Source organism: Nanorana parkeri, unplaced genomic scaffold (assembly GCF_000935625.1).
Source record: "Nanorana parkeri isolate BGI_ZX_2015 unplaced genomic scaffold, ASM93562v1 scaffold175, whole genome shotgun sequence".
Taxonomy (NCBI): domain Eukaryota; kingdom Metazoa; phylum Chordata; class Amphibia; order Anura; family Dicroglossidae; genus Nanorana; species Nanorana parkeri.
This window is the reverse complement of record NW_017306443.1, coordinates 1,458,761-1,479,353: the sequence shown is the minus strand read 5'-3', so window position 1 is coordinate 1,479,353 and position 20,593 is coordinate 1,458,761. Positions and strand designations below refer to the sequence as shown.

The window sequence follows — 20,593 nt, the reverse complement described above, 5'->3', positions numbered from 1 at the left end:
CCATCCTGTGAGCAGATTACAGGGCTTTTTGTGAATGAACAAGGGTAGAGACGGGAGTGGCTACACATCAAAAAATGATCCAAATGGCCGTGTTCTCATCTGCCACATACAAGGTTATTTTGTCTGATTCTGAACTCTGGCGCTATGTATATGGATTAATTGCCTTCATTGATTTTGTGTGCATTATTTGTTAGGTTTTAAGTATATTTATGTGTTTTTTTTGTTTTTGTTTTTTTTAAAGTTATGGATAGCCTTTTCAAGACAGATGAAAGACAAAGGTTGGCAAAAGAAAGAAGAGAAGAAAGAGAAAAATGTCTCGGTGAGTCGGGAAAGTCAGTGGAAATATTTTGTGATGCTTTCCAACAAATGTTATATATTAATATCTCAGCAATAATCTCAGGAGCAAGTAGGGCTGTATTCTAGTTGTAGATTCTGCCTATTATTTTTTATCTGCTGTTTTGGAAGTAAGGTTCTAACTAAGCTAACTGAGTGCTATTGCAGACAGACACTTTATTTGCATTCAGTATCTATAATGGAGGTTTTTATTGCCATCTGCATCCCTGTTGGGGAGAGTCACCCTCACTTTTGTCATGTGACCATTGTCACCATAATAGAAAGTGAGGGGGAGTCCAAAGTTGTCACGAGAGAAAGAGGTGAGGGGAAATCATACAGTCGGGATATATTTTCCAGTGACACTAAAGGTGACTGTACACTTTACAATCTGGTTATACAATCTTCTTTATATCTCTCATCCAGGGCCAGACTGGTCATTGGTCAGACCGGGCATTTGCCTGGTGGGGCAGGTTGGGCAGAGACAATCAGCCTTAGGCCCAGATGTGTTTGGTTCGGCTCAGCTGCTAAGCTGATGACCTGCACTGAGCACTGCACAGGCAGCCAACTGAGGGGGCCGTAGGTGGGGTGAGGGTGGGAGCAGTGGGCCCTCAGTGGGCAGGGAGAGGGGTCACATATGGTGAGTTTCTTGGAAAGGAAGCACACCATAGAACCTGACTAGCCCATCTGAGAGATCGCACAGCCCACCATAGACCCCCACATAGCCCATCTGAGACTCCACACAGCCATCTAGAACCCCGCATAGCCCTCCTGAGACCCCCACAGCCACCTGAGACCATCCGCTGGAGACATCAGGCCGGCACCCCGAAGCAGCATAGAGTATGGAGCTTCACATTATTCTGCATTGATGTATAATGCATTGCTGAGGTTTGTAGTCCTCCTATAGCTTGTGGTATTCTGCATTGCTGTATAATGTATTGCTGGGATTTGTAGTCCCGCTGCAAACAGGCTCTGGCACGTCACCATTGTCCTAAAATCATTAGTCTGTATTGTTAAAGAAAAACTGTAGCATGACACTAAAAAAAGTATTGGTAATTGTTATCGAGTACTTGAGAAAAAGTATCCGTACTCGCACTCGGGCTGGAGAAGATGGTATCGGCGCATCCGTAATTTAAGATTCACTTTTTCGTTATATATTTACAAGCTTTAGTGATCAGTGTAGATTTTCAGTGAGAGCACAGGGCTTTTTTTATTCTTGGTCACAATTTCAGGGAAAGACCAGCAGGAGACTGATGTGCTCATCCCAACACTCTGTTCTCCTACACAAGGTACCTTGTTTTTCCATATGCATACAGTACACTGGATTGGTCCCTAGTGCGGCCATTCTCTCCTAGTCTGAGTTCTAACCTGCAGATTACAAGAGGCTAATGCCAGGCCAAATCGTACCTAAACCATTACAAAATTTTATTAACCCTTGCAGTGTTTCTACCCTGCAATATAAGGGTTAATTGCTTATTTTCATCTAGGTGCTAAAATAAAAGTTACTCACCCGATAGTCAGAGCCAGCTTGCTCTTAGACCGGTCCCCACAGCCTCTCTCCCTTTCTGCTGCAGCTGTCTAAGGATCCTTGAGTCATCACGTCCAATACACTGTGTATAGGACATGAAGACACCAATGGACATACCATTGCTACAGCATTGGAGGAGGCAGGCTGGAGATGGTGCTGGGACAGCTGGCCAACTCTGAGGTTTGGGTGAGTATAACCTTTTTATTTTACCACCTAAACGAAAATAAGCAGATAACCCTTGCGGTGCGGGGGTAGCCCTACTGCAAGGGTTAATACAAGTTTTTAATGTAATATAGCCATTTTAATCAAAGTTTCAAGAAATTAAATAACCATGTCAAATTTAGGTAATTGCATTAGTATGAAAGTACACTAGTGTTGCTATATAATGTATTGCTTGGATTTTTAGTCCTCTATAGCTGATATTATTCCACCATCATAGACCCATGTATTGATCCTATACCTGCCTGTCCCCTATAAAGCCTGTACTGTATGTTCCACCGATAGAGTCCATAGTGTGTGTGTGTGTGTGTGTGTGTGTGTAATGTATATGATCTATTGGGGCTCAAAATTTCCAATCGCCTGCTCACATTTGGCGAGTATAAATAAAGTGAGGGCAAGTGGAAATTTGGGTCTCCAAGTACCGGTCCGCAGTCCAACTCCGGTCCGCGAGCCGGTAATATGTGACCCGCAGACAGCTGACATGTCAGGCACACGGTCGCAGACCGCGTACCTGACTTGCGGGAGCAGCACCACAGTCTGCATCTGTGTTGGATGCAGACCGCAGAGCTGCCCCTGTAAGCTCTGGCTTCCTTCGGCCGGAGCTCTGACAGTTCTGAGCTCTGGCCTAAAGATTGTGTGATGAGTGAGATCTGCTGCAGACCTCCTTGCTTTTGCTGGGTTTTGTAGTCCTCTATAGCCGTTGCCATTCTGCATGCATTGCTGTATAATTTTACAATTTACATTTCACTATATTGCACACCACACTATCTTTTTTTCTTTTTTACTTCCACCGGTCCAAGCTTTCTCCTGTGATGGACTACAACCTCAATACAAACCAGTAGTCCTATCACTGGAGCCATTTTGTAAACTTTATTTTATAGTTTATCCGATTAACCGATTAATCGAACTTAATAATCGGCTAACTAATCGATTTTGAAAATAATTGTTAGCTGCAGCTCTACACCTGTCGATTATCGTACGATTGCAGGATCACCCGCGATTATCGTACGATAATCGGCAGGTGTATGGACACCTTTTAGTGTATGTGTATATTAGGCCCCATTCACACCTACAGTATATTTCAGGTGTGATTAGGGATTCCTGTGTCAGGAACTTGCGTTTTCCTGCAGCAGGAATCCCTAATCTGCCGTTTACAAGCGGCAACTATCATAAGATAAGAATCATCATAAGATTATTTAAGAGAGTGTGTTTAGGGGTGGAGTTGAGGCCGGGCCAGGGTAAGGGTTAGGTGGGGCAACTGGTGGTTAGTAACTTAAGGCCTGGCTAGTAGCTCAGGACTTGAAATTTTGAGCCCTGTGATCGATATATATAGATATAGATATATCTAGATAGATAGATAGATAGATATATATAATCTCTAATGCATTTTTATTGCTCTACATTCTGCGAGCATCCAACTGAGTATAAGCATTCTCTGCTACACATAAAGCTTTCAATGTGGAGCAGAAATGACCTATTGCAGCAAACTTCCCAGCCAATAGAGTCTCCGTTTCGAAAGGCCCGCCAAAAGCTGTCAGTGCAGTGTTGTGGTTCTTCTGTGTATGGATTAGGTGGTATTGTGCCGGTGTTGCTGGAGAACTGTGAGAACTCTTTTGGGAGCACCGACCTGTACACCGTGCTCTGAGTGCAGAGGACGGCTGGGGACTCGTAGATCCGCTGAAGACTTCTCTGTAGCAAGCTTTCTATATTGCAAGGTTTGTATACTGGTTATAGCAAAACATTTGTGTGGGCTGTAGCCCTCTTGTACTTGCCAGCGGCTGGTCTTGCCCCTTGATTGCCCATTCCGTGTATGGCTCCACCCCCAGATTGCGGCACGGCAGAGCCTGTCGTGGGTCACGTGATTGGGCTCCTCAGTCTAAAAATGCCAGGGCCTATTTTTTGTCCCAGTACGGTAATGCTACCATGAACTATGTGGCACAAGGGTCTACCCGATTTTTAATTCCAATTCAATAAAATTGTTTAGGTTTGTCCTTATATTACATAGCTTGAAAAGTCTAAAGGCGATTGTACAATCAGATTGTATTTGGGGTAGCATCACTGTGCTCCTTGCTGGTCATCCATGGCTTTTCTGCACAGCTTTCCCGTAGTAGATGTGACCAGCGCCACGCCATACAGTACACTCTTCTAGTTTTGAGGGGGTAGTCCCAAAACCCGTGCTACTTCTTTTTAAAAAAAAAAATTTAAAATATTTGCCATTTTATTTTTTTCTTCCTGTTTGTTTTGTAGCTGTCCGAGATCAACAGATACTAGAAAAGGAAAGAAGAGCAAAACTACAGTATGAGAAACAGATTGAGGAAAGATGGAAGAAGCTGGAGGAGCAGCGGCTGAGGGAGGATCAGAAAAGAGCTGCTGTGGAGGAAAAGAGAAAGCTTAAGATTAGGGAGGAAGAAGTAAGTGACCTTTTTACTGTATTGGACAATTCCTAATTAAACTGGACATTACAAGAGCTTGTACATAAAATACAGTTATAGTCCTGATTCAGAGAGTCAAAGCAAATATTTTACGTCCTCTGGTTTTTCTTTCCTTTTACTTGTTTTGCAAGCACAGGCTAGTGGTTACATTGGTTTGTTTACATTGTCAGTCTGCACTGTTAGAGTACAGAGCGACATGTATGCAGACCAGGACTGAGAACAAGTAAAGCATCAAGGATTCCCCTGCATTCTGTCTAAGGGCTTGTTCACACCAAGTGCAGAGCAGTTTAAGAACGGATCAAAAGTGCATCCAATGTATTCCAATGATATTTTAGGTTCACATCGTTTAGTTCCAGAGCATGTGGAGCCATTTTTTGTTTCTGCTCTGGAACGCACCAAAATGCATGCAAACGACCTGGAACGCACAGGACTACACCTGAAAGGCTATTTTAGGCTTTAAAAAAAAAACAACGACTGATCCAGCTCTGTGATCTATTCCTGTGCCAACATTTTGCCCCTTTATGACATCATTGTGCATTTGTGACTGAGAGGACCCTGCCACTAAAAAGACAATTGGAATTGTCCATCACCCAGCCAGTGAAGGAGGACCCTCCTCCTGTGCAGTGAATCTGACCGAAAGGTCTACACATCACTACACTAGTTCTTGACAACGCTCTGTCCCTGTCTCCCAATTGCCTTCCTGTGTTGTCACCCTGTTACATGTTCTTCCAATGGAGGCTACAAGTGGCTAAGCCGATCCACATTACAAAGACATGCTCCACTGTTGTCACCATCAGAAAAACTGTCCTGAGAGATGACACACAACTGCCATATATAAGTGCATGGATGTAGACAAAAGGTGAATGCAAATAGGCTGCACACAAAGGTTAAAACATGTAAAAATAAGTATTTTATTAAAAACCATGGCTATTGGTTGATACAATATGTCACTCCATTTATATACACTAGATTGCCAAAAGTATTGGGACACCTCTCCAAATCATTGGATTCAGGTGTTCCAATCACCTCCATGGCCACAGGTGTATAAAATCAAACACATAGGCATGCAGACTGCTTCTACAAACATTTGTGAAAGAATGGGTCGCTCTCAGGAGTTCAGTGAATTCAAGCGTGGTACCGTGATAGGCTGCCACCTGTGCAATAAGTCCATCCGTGAAATTTCCTTGCTACTAAATATTCCACGGTCAACTGTTAGTGGTATTATTATAACAAAGTGGAAGCAACTGGGAACAACAGCAACTCAGCCACGAAGTGGTAGGCCACGTAAAATGACAGAGCGGGGTCAGCGCATGCAGAAATCACCAACTGTCTGCAGCGTCATTAGCTACAGACCTCCAAACTTCGTGTGGCCTTCAGATTGGCACAACAACAGTGCATAGAGAGCTTCATGGAATGCGTTTCCATGGCCGAGCAGCTGCATCCAAGCCTTACATCACCAAGTGCAATGCAAAGCGTTGGATGCAGTGGTGTAAAGCAAACCGCCACTGGACTCTACAGAAGTGGAGACGTGTTCTCTGGAGTGACGAATCACACTTCTCTGGCTGGCAATCTGATGGACGTGTCTGGGTTTGGCATTTGCCAGGAGAATGGTACTTGCCTGACTGGATTGTGCCAAGTGTAGACATTTGGTGGAGGGGGGATTATGGTGTTGGGCTTGGCTCCTTTAGTTCCAGTGAAGGGAACTCGTAAGGCATCAGCATACCAAGACATTTTGGACCATTTAATTCTCCCAACTTTGTGTGAACAGTTTGGGGATGGTCCCTTCCTGCTCCAACATGACTGCGCACCAGTGCACAAAGCAAGGTCCATAAAGACATGGATGAGCGGGTTTGGGGTGGAGGAACTTGACTGGCCTGCACAGAGTCCTGACCTCAACCCCATAGAACACCTTTGAGATGAATTGGAGCGGGGACTGCGAGCCAAGGCTTCTCGTCCAAAACATCAGTACCTGACCTCACAAACATTCCCATAGACACACTCCTAAACCTTGTGGACGCCTTCTCAAAAAAGTTGAAGCTGTTATAGCGGCAAAAGGATGGGCCAACTCTATATTGAACCCTACGGACTAAGACGCCATTAAAGTACATGTGCGTGTAAAGGCAGGCGTCATTATACAGGCGTACAAATACTTTTGGCAATATAGTGTATTAGGGAGGCACCGATACCGGTTTTTCGGCATCGAGTACTGATATTTATATTTTGGTACTCGCCGACACCGAGTACCTGTACTTCCGGGAGCACAGAGCCGACTTCCCGGGCACTCAGGGAGCCAGGAGGCGTGTCATTACCCACCACCCGGCTTCTTGATTGCCCGGGAAGCCGACTCCATTCTGTTTGGCTGGCTCGATGCTAATCTGCATCGAGGCCGGCCAAACAGATCTGACAATATGGTGACATGACCCCCAACCCTGTAGGCACCTCATTCCCCTCACATAGATCCTTAACAGCAGTCATTACCGTACCAGTCCCTTGGCCAGGTGGGAAGACACAGCTCTCCCGGATCTGCCCACCTCTCCTATGTGTACAGCGCCCACATGATCGGCCCTCAGCCTGCTGCTGCACATGAGCAGACTGCCCAGTGCTCTCATTCAGAAATCCTGTGCATGCGCAGTAGCAAGCTGAGGGCTGATCACGTGCTGTGCACACAGGAGACGTGGCAGATCCCGTAGAGCTTGGAGAGCGGTGTCTGCCCAGCTGGCCGGGGGACTTGTGCGATAATGACTGCTGCTAAGGCTCTATGTGTGGGGAATGATTTGTCTGCAGGGTGGGGGTGGTGTCGCCATTTTATCAGATTTGTTTGCCCGGCTCGACACTGATTTGGCTTCCCGAATCCATGTTCCCTCACGGTACTGTCGGTCAAAAGAAATCTTCCTCTGACCAGTAGTTCCAGTATCGGGGAAAGGTATCAGAGCATTTGGGCGAGGTACGAGTACTCGCCCAAATACTCAGTATCGGCACCGATACTAGTATCGGTGCATTCCTATGGTGTATGCTTTAATGCTCAATGAAGAAAGCACGTGCTGCTATGTGCCCTTTTTAACCTGTACGTATAGAAAGAAATATAAAGGCTGCCATTAATGACCACCTGCTAAAAATACTAGTTGCAAGACTCTCTGCTTTTAATCCTTTTCAAGTCACTGACTTGGAGCAAGCATGCAACCAGCAAAGTTAAATCTGTATACTTGTTTTATTTAAAAATATTGATGCTGCTGGATCAGTGGGGTTGACAATAAATGATCATTTTCTGAATGTTAGTAAGTAATGGTAATGTACATATTCCCAGGTTTCCTTGAGTTGAGATTATTAGTAAAAGACGACAAAAAACAAACTAGTATTAAGACATCTACAGGTATAGATGAAATGCAATGCCAATGGTTGTTTTTGATTTATAATTTTACTCGCACATATTGTAGCTATAAGTGACTTCTAATTTTCTGCTCATCAATAAACCCCAATTTTCTGTAAACCTTCAAGAATAACACTCCTGTATTAAATACCAAAAAGGTGCTTCTACTTCTCTGCAATATTGACAATAATATGTTCTTTCTTTGTCTTTTGCCTTATAGCGCAGGACAAACCTGGAAATTAAATATTGATTTCCTGGTAAAGGGATTGCATTTTAAACAGCTATAAGTAATGATGACCTAAAGCAGTTTCTTCCTGCTCTGGTCCTGGGGTTCATTCACTAAAGCATCTTGTGAGATTACATATAATTGTGTTGATTGATCCTGTATGTACAGATAATTGTTTAAATTCAGAACTTCCACTTTATTTTCATGGATCAGACAAACAACTCAGCCATAGCTGCACAAACATTGCATCCATAGTTTGCAGTAGTAGTCAACTTCAGCCTTTCTTAACCTTTTTAGCCCTGAAGAACCCTTGAGATAATTACAGGTCTCGCGGAACCCGTACAAAAAAATATCTACAGTTCACGGTTTAATAGTAAGGTCAAGCGGTTATAGATAAAATAAACAAAAGAATACAAAATGTGTTATATAATTTGGCATCAAATGAGGCTAATTTTAGAATGCTCTATATAAAATACATTTTAGTAACAATCACAAAATCAATTTAACAGATTTTATAGTCATGGCTCAAAAAACACACACTCCATTACATTGGTGGTCATTGGAGAAATGCCTCCTTACATTGGTGGTCATTGGAGAAATGCCTCCTTACATTGGTGGTCATTGGAGAAATGCCTCCTTACATTGGTGGTCAATGGAGAAATGCCTCCTTGCATTGGTGGTCAATGGAGAAATGCCTCCTTGGATTGGTGGTCATTGGAGAAATGCCTCCTTGGATTGGTGGTCATTGGAGAAATGCCTCCTTGCATTGGTGGTCATTGGAGAAATGCCTCCTTGCATTGGTGGTCATTGGAGAAATGCCTCCTTGCATTGGTGCTCAATAAGAGGAAGAATGCACCATTTCACTAAGGGTGATAGGGAAAAGGGCATACTTGCATATGTAGTCCATCAGAGGAAGAATGCCCCATTACATTGGTGGGACAGTGAAAAAAAATGCACCATTTCATTAGGGGTGAGTGAGAAAAGGGTGTCCTTGCATTGTGGTCAGTGAGAGAAAAATGTTTCTTTGGTCTGTGGTCAGTTATGCCTTTCCCATGTGACATGGCCCTAGAACTTTGTAGGCACCATCAAATGGAAAACACTCAAGGAGCCCCTAGCAACCTTTGGAGAAACCCTAGGGTTCCATGGAACCCTTTTTGATATTTGCTTGTCTAGTTAATTAACATGCACTTACATGATGTGATTTTCAGCATTAAAAGTGTATGTCTGGGCAAAATTAAAAATAGTCAGTACATCTTGAGAATACATGCACATTTCCCCATGTTTTGTCTCTTTCAAAACACTGCAAGAAAGGGAAATACCCTTTTTTAATGCCAGAATTTCAGTGAGCTACTAGCTTCCTGTATTAATCTGACAACCCTGCTCTTGTTGCACTGCAATCCCAATCAGTGTTGTCAGCCTGGACCAATTCTTCTTTGCTGGACTACAGAACACTTCCCTCTCTCCCTAACATAAGGGAAGGTGTTGTATAGTACATGGTAAGGTCTCAGGCAGGGCTGACCACATTGCTAGGGATTTCAGCACAGCAGAGCCAGTCTTGTAATTTCACTACAGGAGAATAGGCGCTTACTGGATTTCTAGCAGGATCAACGAGACATTTTCTGTGCTTGAGTTTTTGAAAGGGGCAAAACATGGGAAAAATGCATTTAATGACGAGATGTACTGATTTTTCTCTTTCCCCAGAAAACCTTTCCATAATGAACCTCCAAGGCGTACCTGACTTGCGGGAGCAGCTCCATGGTCTGCATCTGTGTCTGATGCAGACCGCAGAGCTGCTCCTGTCGGCTCCGGCTTCCTTCAGCCGGAGCTCTGACGGTTCTGAGCTCCGGCCGAAAAAAGGATGTATTAGTGAGGTCTGCAGACCTAACTAATCTACCCCTAGATCACCAGGGATCGATCCTCCTCACAGCCTCCTCCCTGCAAAAGACGTGAATAGGTGAGGGGGCTGGATTATTATGTTGTGTGCATAATCCCTAATCTGCCGTTTACAAGCGGCAACTATCATAAGATAATTTTAAGAGGGTGTGTTTAGGGGCGGCGTTAAGGCCGTGGCAGGGTAAGGGTTAGGTGAGGCAACTGGTGGCGAGTAACTCTTAAGGCCTGGCTAGTAGTTCAGGACTTGAAATTTTGAGCCCTGTGAACCTCTGTCAGATTTTTATTGCTGTCCCCGCTGGTGGGGTTTCTCCAAGTAAGTAAAAAATCTCCCTGACGAGGTGTAAAAACCTGACAGATCTTCTAATCCTTTCACTCTGTCCAAAGCTTAAAGCAAAACCTAATGGCTGGTTCATTTTATTATAATTAATTTGATATGCAGAATTGTGATCCAAAAAGCAATCCAATAGAAACTTAGAAAAGTGACGGCAGAAAAAGGTGAAGTGGTACATTGCGTCTACCCCTTTTATTGTTGGTTGGTTGGTTGTTTTTTTAAAACTTTTTTTTGTCTGAGCATAGATCTATATTTGTCCCAAACATGTTACTGTTGACTGGCTCTCTACCTCTGCTGGAAGCCTGTCCAAGCGTCAACTACTTTTTGGTAAAATAATACTTTCTGAGCTTAGTTTTAAACTTTCTGAGGTCATGTCACTGTGTTCTTGATCTTGGCTTCATATCAATAATACTGTCCCCCTGAACCTTTTTCACATCCATAATATATTTTATCAGATAGTGTTTTTTTGTTTTTTTTTATTGAACATTTTCAGACAAAAAACAATCCTCACATATAAGAAATCAAATGTCGTCAGAGCGTTGCAAAGACACAGTAAAATACAATACGAGAAACAAACCAAAGTGAAACAAACCAAAAAATAAAATAATACAGATGTGTACATACATCAACACCGCAATGAGCTGTCCACAATGGAACTTCCCCACACAGCTTACAGCCACCCAGATAGCAATCCAGCTCTGTCTCACAGATGACTCTACATAGTCGGCCCAATCCCAGTATCTTCACCATATACAGCCCGTAGCCACAAGCCCAGCCTCAGGTCAACTTGTACTCCCGCGTGTCGCCCGGCCTCTATAAGACAGCCAGGTGGCCCAAATATCTCACATTTTTTCAGGCTCCCTCTCTGCTTATATGTGACCCTCTCAAACTCCACCATTCTGTCCAGTTCTTCCAGCCAGAGCTCCAGTGGGGGGGGGGGGAGGAAACCCACTTCCGCACCACCAACCTGGACGCAGTAAACAGAGCCCTCTTTTATAGCAAGCGATGTGTGAGGAGTCATCTGCGGTGCCGCCAGCAATCCAAGAAGACAAACCAGTGGGGTATTACTCAAGGAGGATTCAAAGACAACGTTAATGACCTAGAACCTTACCCCCATATCTTACTAGTTTGGGGCATCTCCAGAGCAGATGGATTAAAGATCCCTGGTGCTGGCCACACTTCGGGCAATTTGGGTCAGCTCTGTACCCAATACGGAACAGAAATTCAGGCGTTCTGTAAATTCTATGAACAATTGCGTCAGCCTATGCGTGGGTGACATTGACACCTGTTCAACTCCCTGAAGAACATCCTCCCAATCCTCATCTCACATAGTTCCCAGGTCTGACTCCCACCCCTCCCTGCACTTCAATGGGTTAAGAACATCAGACTTATGGAGGAGGTGGCTGTACAGAAAGGAGATCACTCCCTTGGTTAGAGTAGCTAATAACACTGCATCCAATGCCGGAGTAGGAGAAAACCTAGGGGGGTCATGCCCAAACTGCGCCCTTAGAGCATGTTGCACCTGCGAGAAAGCCCAAAGGTGGAGGCCAGATACTCAAAGGAACACAATTCCCCCACCGGGTACAGCTGAGAGACTGATACAACCCCTTTACGGGTCCAGTCCACCGTACCGTGGACGGGGAAGAAGCTCCGGAAGCTTGCCATTTTGCCACAGAGGAGTATATAAGGGGTTAGTTGGTCCACCCCCAAGGCGCGCTTGGCGGTAGCCCAAACCTGCCCCATCAAGCGCACCGTAGGAAGTGCAGAGTGTCTCTTAGTATGCATGTCACTGTCCAGGTAACACAGAGGGTCCAACCCATTAAACAAATGCTTAAGTACAAGGGACTGTGAGGGATCATCCTCCACAGCCCAGGCAGCCAAATGTTGCACCTGTGAGGCCACAAAGTAAAACCAGGGGTTCGGCAAAGCCAGCCCTCCATAAGTCTTTGGACGCTGCAGGACATCAAGACGCAGCCGGGGGGATTTCATCCTCCACACCAGGTCCCTGAATATCCCGTTGATCAGACGGAAGGTCTTTTTTGGGATCCACAGCGGAGAGTTATGGATGACATATAATTACTGGTGTAGCCATATCATTTTGATCAAATTCACCCTGCCAGCCACCGAGAACGGTATTTTGGCCCAGGAAGCACGTTGAGACCTAAATTTCGCCAGAAGGGGAAGCAAATTCAGAGAGAGGTAGTCAAGGGGAGAAGCCGTTAATTGTATGCCCAAATAGGTAATGGCCGTCTGGACCTGCAGATGAGACAACTCGGGAGCCAAAGGCGCAGGCAAGAGGGTCCAGTGGAAGCAGATTAGACCTCCCAATTGACAACCAGGCCTGAGAATTTGGCAAACTCAGTTAATAGGGATATAGCATTGGAAAGGGAAGATCGTGTATCTGCCAGAAACAAAAGGGTATCATCGGCATACAGCACAATCTTCTCCTCCAAGGCCCCCCTCCTAAAACCCACAATGTCTGGATTGCCGAACCAGAACCGCCAGAGGTTCAATGGCCAGGGCGAACAGTATAGGGGACAATGGACATCCTTGTCTGGTGCCGCGCTGCAACATGAAAGCCTCAGACAGTCCCCAATCATTTAACCTTTTATTCTGGGAGAGGGGTGATGATATAGCAAACGGACCCACCTACAAAACCATGGCCCAAACCCAAAGGCTGACGGGACTGCCCACAGATAACTCCACTCTACACTGTCAAATGCCTTGGCTACATCCAAGGCTAGCAGTGCCCTGTTGCCCGTATTGTCAACCGGGATCTGCATGTTCAAAAACACTTTGCGTTTATTAATAGCGGTAGATTTATTAGGGATGAAATCTGACTGATCCGGGTGTATAATTGAAGCAATCTTTTGGGACAACCTGTTAGCCAGAACTTTAGCTAACAGCTTGATGTCTGAATTCAACAGATAAATAGGCCTGTATGATTCTGGTGACACCGGGTTTTTGCCCTTTTTTGGCAGAACTATAATTGTGGCTTCGTACATAGTATTCGGCAGCCTTCCTACAGAGAAGGCCTCATTAAGAGTGTCCAACAGGGTAGGGAGAAGTGCAGAGGCATGGGTCTTATAGACCTCAATAGGGAGTCCATCCGGCCCAGGGGCCTTTCCATTTGGGAAACTAGCCATAGCCAGCTCCAGCTCCTCCATAGTGATGGGGGGCCTCCAAGTCCAACCTGTCAGCCACCTCAAGGGAAGGTATAGGGATGCTACCCAAGTAGTTGTCCAGCTCTGAAACAGTATAGGCCGCCCTGGTATAGGGAGGTATAAAATTAGCAGAATATGTCTGATATCATCCCCTGATCTGAGTGAGTAGACCCCTGTGGGTCCAAGGCAGCCCTAATGTAAGAGTGGGTTGCTGAGCCCTAGCTATCTGAGCTAAAAGCTTGCCCGCCGCATCTCCCTCTGCCCAAAATACCCGCTTAGAGAAAAACAGTTTGTGCTGGGACTGTACCAACCGCAAAGCAGAGAGGGAACGCTGAGCCCCCTGCCAGTCGCCCTCAGTTGTTACACAAGGGTTACTAATGTACTCCCTCTCGCAATCTGCCACTCTCTGACAGGCCATCTGCATCTGGGGTGGATCACAACTCGGGAAACATACGGCACTAGCTCTGATGTACCCAGTACGTAATCAATCCGTGAGAGAGTGTTGTGGGACCAGGAATGGCAGGTGTATTGCAAGGTAATGGGATTCGACAGGCGCCACAGATCCAGCAGACCAACCTCCGAGCATAAGTTACCGAGGGGAGTTGCTAAGGAAGAGGTAGCGGGCGATGGACACGGGAACCTGTCCATACCTACATTCATGACATTGTTAAAATCACCCATAACTAGGAGCGGCAGCTTATCAGCCAAAAACCGTGCCATGTCCCTCAGAACCTCACTGGAGAATGGGGGCGGAATATACACTGATGCGATAACACTGTTTAAAGGAGAACTATGAGGTGAGTGCTTTTCACTCGCCTCATAGTTCTAGCCGACCTGTGACAATGAGACTGTCACAGGTCGGCTCAGTAGATCGGGAGGTGAGCGAACACATACCGGCGTTCGCTCACCTCTCGATCTCTGCCGTGACAGGGGAGGGGCTGGATTCCCCCCTCCCCGCTCTGATCTGCCAGCGCTGACTGACTGAGGGGGCGAGTGCAGCTGGCTCTGCCTCTGGATAGGCAGAGCCAGCTGTCAGTCACGCAGCTGGGCGGATCCCGGCACAATTGTCGGGATCCGCTGCAGCTGTGTCACAGTATACCGCGAGCTACAGCTAAGGATGGAAACTCCCCTCGAGTAGGTGGAGTAACATGAATGATAACCGACCTGACGGAAACGTCTCTTCAGGGTGGCATGGGTATCGGGTTAAGTGCGTCTCCTGCAAACAGATAATGGAATGGTAGGTACGCTGGACATGGCCTAAGACAGCGTTTCTTTTCACCGTGTCTCCCAGACCTCTCACGTTCCAGGAGACCAGATTAATTAAGTGAGCTGACGTTGCAAATATAAGGCATACATTGTACAACAGAGAGCAATAACATGGTTAAGTAGGAACACGTAAGCAGAAATACCACCGACTGTAACTCCACATTGTATAACGCCTCGATAAAACAAAGAGAAAACGCAATAATGGAAAAAAAGGTCCAAAAGAGATAAAAGAAAAAACTTCCCGAAACCTCAACGGGAAAAACTAAGAACTGTCCACGCAGAGAAACTTTTGGGGAAAGGTAACAGCAGCCCTGAACTTCAGGGACACCCTGGGGCCTGTAGACAGCCGTGACCCCTACAGGTGAGCAGGAGTCAAACAACCCGAGAGGAACGCTCCTCTGTCCACCACATCTGGGATAAACGGGTTACCTTGCTAGAGAAAAGTATGTTGCTTGCAGGGAACCGGAGAAAATACCGGAAACTAAGAAACCACAGGATGAAATCCATACGGAGAAAATCAAGTATCCTGACCCCTGCGGTTGACCACCTTTATCCAGCCATGAGGAAGCCTGTGCAGGTTGGTCAAAGAAGTGGGTCTCACCGCCCGCCACCACTCGTAGCCTCGCCGGGTATATCATGGAGTAAGCGAGGTGCATCTGTTGCAGACGTCTCTTCACATCTTGAAACTTGGCCCTACGCAGTTGCACCGGACGGGAGAAATCCGCGAACAGCATGACCTTTGCGCCATCCAGCGAGAGTTCCCCCAGCTCCCTCGCTTTCCGCAAGATTCGCTCCTTGTCTCTATAATTGAGGAGCCGGATCAGCAGTGGACGAGGAGGGTTCCCGGGAGGGAGGGGACGAGACGGGACCCTGTGCGCCCTCCCGACAGCGAAGACGGGTAGTCCTGCCCAAATACCTCAGACAGCCAATTTTCGATAAAATCAGTCGCATTTGCGCCTTCAGCGCGTTCAGGGATGTGGACAGCCCATATATTGTTCTGACGCAGTCGGTTCTCGATGTCATCAGCCTTCATGGAGTTTGCATTCATCTTCTGCAGAGCCTGTTTGACATCTGCAGTTAATGGAGCAGTAGAATCCTCCAAGTCGCTCACCCTGCCCTCCAAGGCCGTAGTGCGCTCCCGCATTTTTTTCAAATCATGGCATATAAATGAAATATCCCCTCTCATCCCCTGCACCTGATCAGTGAGGGCAGACAGTGCGGTGTTAGACAATTGAACTGCAGCATAAACATCTGCAAGGGTGAGCTTTGTCTTTATGGGGCTTCAGTCCCTTAGCAGCTTTGGACGTCATGCATTCAGGCAACACAGGGTCTGCAGTGCAGTTAGTCAGACAACAGGGGGTCTCCCATGGACTCTCTGGGGGAGCCACGTTACCCCTGATAGGAAAGCTTCCGCTGTTTGGGGGTGTCAGGGTGGTGGCAAAGCGTTCTAAACGTGCCGCAGGATCCTTATGCTTATCCCCTGCCACTTTGCACGGGGTCCGGATCGCGGCCTGTGAACCGCCACCATCTTGGGACACCAGGCCACTCTGCTTACCCTCCTTCAACATCTGCGCCGGTCAATGCGCTCGCTCACCCCTGCGATTCTGTGCCTCAAGGACCGGAGGATCACCCCCTGCAAGCCGGCTGGGGACAGGAGACCGTCCAGGTGAGTATCAGGATGAAATACAGGATTCTGGTGGAGAGCTCGTCCCGATGCGACCGTCTACATGCGGCTGCTGGCCACGCCCCCACATCCATAATATAGTTAAAGAATTCAAAGATGAGGGGGCCCCCCTCCTTTCCCTTCCTTCCTCAAGACTGTACATTTGTAAAGATATTTCTCACCTTTTTTTGCTGGGATTGTACACAGTAAACATATTCGCATGGCCAGCAAATCCAGCATTACTTCGTTATCATCTACCTTTCTGCTGCCACACACTGGTTCTTTTCTCCTTGTGTCTTTGGAAGCTGGCTGTCCCTCCCTGTGTCTTGCAGCCAGTCTCACCTGGTCTTTACTCCTCCAGTCGCTGTGGGGAAGCTGATGTCTCCTCGGTTGGGTGTGATGTGGATATCCAAGGAGACTTCAGGAGCAGAGTACACATTATTCTCGGCTAGGCAAGAATGAGCGGTAACAGCTTTTAAAGCGTCGCCTATGGCCAATTTTGGGTATTATCGTTTTTGAGGTTTTGCGCACGCAATTTTAAGGCTTGACATGTTTGGTGTCTTTTTACCCGACGTGACCCCGTCCTTTTATATTTTACCAAAAAATTGGGTAATAATAAATGTTTTATCGGTGATTTTTCCTTTTAATATAGTAAAAAAATAAAAACCCCAGTGGTGAATAAATACCACCAAAAGAAAGCTCTATCTGTCCCCAAAAAAGGGTATAACATTCATTTCAGTACAGGGCTGCATGACGGAATAAATGTCAGTCAAAGTACCGCAGCGCTGAATACTGAAAAATGGCCTGGATGGGAAGGGTTTAACACCGCGGATGTCAACTGGTTAATGAAGGAAGGGGTAAAGTCTCAATTAAAAAATAAGGGGTAATAAACAAAAAAGTTTTCTTTTTTAGATTGCAGAGGGGTGCAGTGTTGTAAAGGGATTTTTTTTTTCCGTCTGCTTAAAGGTCCGTTTTTTAAGTTCCTGCGGTCTCTCCTGATAGGGTTTTACCTCGGACCTTTCACCACTTTTGTTGCCCATCTCTGGAATCTTATGAATAACTTTTTGTACGTGGGGTCTCCTGTAGTATTCCAAAGGAGGAATAACTAAAGACCTACAGTATATAGGGGAATCAACCGCCTTCCTCTTGCTGGTGATCCCTCTAGAGGTGCACCTTTAAAACACTAACCCATATCAGATTGTTTCTTTAGCTTGTTTCTCCATTTATTTATTTTTTGTCCATTCTGGTATGTCTTATCTACCAGGGCAGTTATTGGCAAGTACAATGTGCACTGCACCTATTACAAATATTACAAATCTTAGAGTGAGCCTACAGCACTTGCTGAATCTTTGCTAGGTGTCTAGGTTCATTTCTGAACAGTCTTTCTTTAGGTATTGACTTTGTTTTCTAGGGGAGGCAGAATGTTATTTTGTATACAGCCTTGATGGATAAACATGTTCTTTCCCTGTAATGTGGACCTGCAGAAAATTTATTTTAATACATTCTAGTAAAAGTTTTAATGTTTATCTAAAACCAGAACTATGTTGTTGTGTTTTTTTTTGTTTGTGTTTTTTTATTTCGAAAAGCATAGGGCAGCGGTGGCGAACCTATGGCACGTGTGCCAGAGTGGGCACATGGGGCCCCCTCTGCTGGCACGCAAGCCCATGTCCGCATTATCAAAGGGACGCAGCGATAGCGGTCCCAGTCCAATTAGTAGTTGTTCCCTCTCTTCCCCGCTGAACTGACAGCAGAAGAGAGGGGACTATTTCACCGTTTTCGGCTGCCGCGGAGGAACACGGAGAGCTGCGGCAGCCGACAATTAAGTATTCAAAGCCTGTATTCATTAAATACAAAGCCTGCTGTGATTGGCTCGGCGCTGAGTCAATCACGGCAGGCTTTGTATTCATGAATACAAAGCCTGCCGTGATTGACTCAGTGGAAGACGGAGGACACAGCGGGGATCGTGGACAAGGTAAGAGACTGTAATCCAGATTGTGGCTCGGGGTTACTGCTTATGGTTTTGAAAATTAACCCCGAGCCACACTCGGGAATACCGCCATGGATGTTAGTGGGTGCATTTAAACATTATTTTGGGCTATACTCTTCTTATACGACGAGTATAGCCCAAAACCTATATTTTTTTACACAAAGTGGCGGGTCGTCTTATACGCCAGCAAATACGGTAATGACCAATAGTAATTTCTGTCCCGGCTGCAGTATTAATCTACCCCAAGGTAAATTTATTTTTGCTGTATGATAATTATACAGCAATGCAGAATAGCCCCACAGAGAGCCCATAAAAACCACCTGAAAGCCCTTAAAGACCACCCGAGAGCCACACTGCCCCCTGAGAGCCCGCACAGCCCTCCAGAGAGCCCAAACAGACTACCTGAGAGCTCACCTGAAAACCCTTATAGGCCCCCCAGAGAGCCACACAGCCCCCCAGGGAGCCCATACATACCACCAGAGGGACCACAGAGCCCACCCAAAAGCCATAATAGACCGTCTGAGAGCTGCACAGCTCCCCTGAGAGCCTGTACAGAATACCAAAAACCGCACAGCCCCCTGAGAGCCCGTACAGACCACCTCAGAACTGCAGAGCCCCCCTGAGAGTATTCAGGTCTAATTGAAGGGTTGGCACTTTGAGATACATAAGTTGGTTTAGTGATCCAGTTTGGGCACTCCGGCTCAAAAAGGTTCGCCATCACTGGCATAGGTGAATTCCTTCTTGGATAGTTGGAACAATTGTCCCCATTGTAAGATTTCACCTCTATTCCTGTTCTGTTCAATACAATCCACTGCAGTCATTGTTCATGTATTCGGAGAGCCGCAGGTGCCGGCAGCCCCATCCTGTTTAGTGGGAATGGGGCAATTGAGGGATTTCTCTTGTTCAGCACAACAAGCTTTTTACTGGTTTAGCCAGCTTTTAGGCCCCATTCACATATAGCGACTTCGCGCATTTTTGCCGCGCAATATCGCGATAAGTCGCCGGCCAATGCTATTCAATGGAGCTGTCTTAATTCCATGTCGCTCGTCGCGGTCGCAAGTCGCTTCTACCGGACCCTTTTTTCTGCGGATTTGCGCGATTTTGTTTTTTTCTATGGAGCCCGACGGAGAAGGTCGCGCTACCATCGCTGGATCGTCGACCCGAAAGTCGCGCTATCCCGGCCGCTGCAAAGGTGTGTCGCTATATGTGAACGGGGTCTTAGTTTGGGCAGGTTGTTTAGTTTATGCAGAGCTCACACAATTGTGAGGGTATAAAAGTGAGACTCACTAGAAATTGAATGGTCTCCAAGAATCTCTTCAGTGTAAAGCAGCCATTTTGTATGGGGGTCATGGATAGAAGCAATAGGGAGGAAAAAGCTTTTGCAAGTTGGGTCCTTGCTTTTGAATATTGGTCAGGGCTCTTATGTGCATTTTCTCCCTGTGCTTGCACCGGTTTCTACCAGGTAATCCCAGTTTCCTCCCACAGTCCTGTCTATATTGACCCTAGTATGTGTGTATGCATGTGAGATAAGGACTCTAGATTGTAAGCTACTCGAGGGCAGGGACTGATGTCAATGAAGAGTATGTAAAGCACTGCGTAACTTGGTTGGTGCTATATAAACGCCTGTAATAAATAATAATAGTAGAATTTGACTATTCTACCCACCTCCACTTTCCTGTATCGGCTTCATTTGTCATTCAGTAGATGTGCATAATGTTTCTCACTTCTCATCAGTATGCGAATGATTCCGCTTTTCAGGGAAGCCTCAACTAAAAGCAACACTCCACTCCCAGAGGCCTAGCAGTTCCATGTAATGCTAGCATTATACTCTCCTGGGACTTTCTTTGCTCTTACGGCCATCCTTTAAAAAAATCATTGATGGTGTGTGAAGCTGTCATGGTAACTTGAGGCTGCATTGATCTCCCGGGAGACATCCCTTTTAACCTTTCTTCGTCCTTTAGTCACAGAGCGGGTAGAGTGTAATGTGAAATTCACGATAAGAACTTTTTAATGTACTGCGATATTTGGTGTGCAAATTAATCTTTGAAAAACATCACAGCAACAGTTAAAGCAGATGAGAAAAACACATTTCATCAATATATTTTTCACCATAAAATGTTTTTGTAGTTTTTAGTAATATATAATACATTTAGTTATCAGTTTTGATTCATTACAACAACAATACAT

At 45.9% G+C, this 20,593-nt stretch overlaps 1 protein-coding gene across 1 annotated transcript in view; it reads left to right on the top strand.

Moving 5' to 3' along the window:
- Positions 1-243: 243 nt before the first annotated feature.
- MAP7D2 (MAP7 domain containing 2) overlaps positions 244-20,593 on the top strand; it is a 71,032-nt gene continuing 50,682 nt past the window's right edge. The window contains exons 1-2 of the mRNA XM_018554853.1: positions 244-319; positions 4,325-4,488. Coding sequence (XP_018410355.1) covers positions 244-319; positions 4,325-4,488 — 240 coding nt within the window. The remainder of the gene's footprint in view (positions 320-4,324; positions 4,489-20,593) is intronic.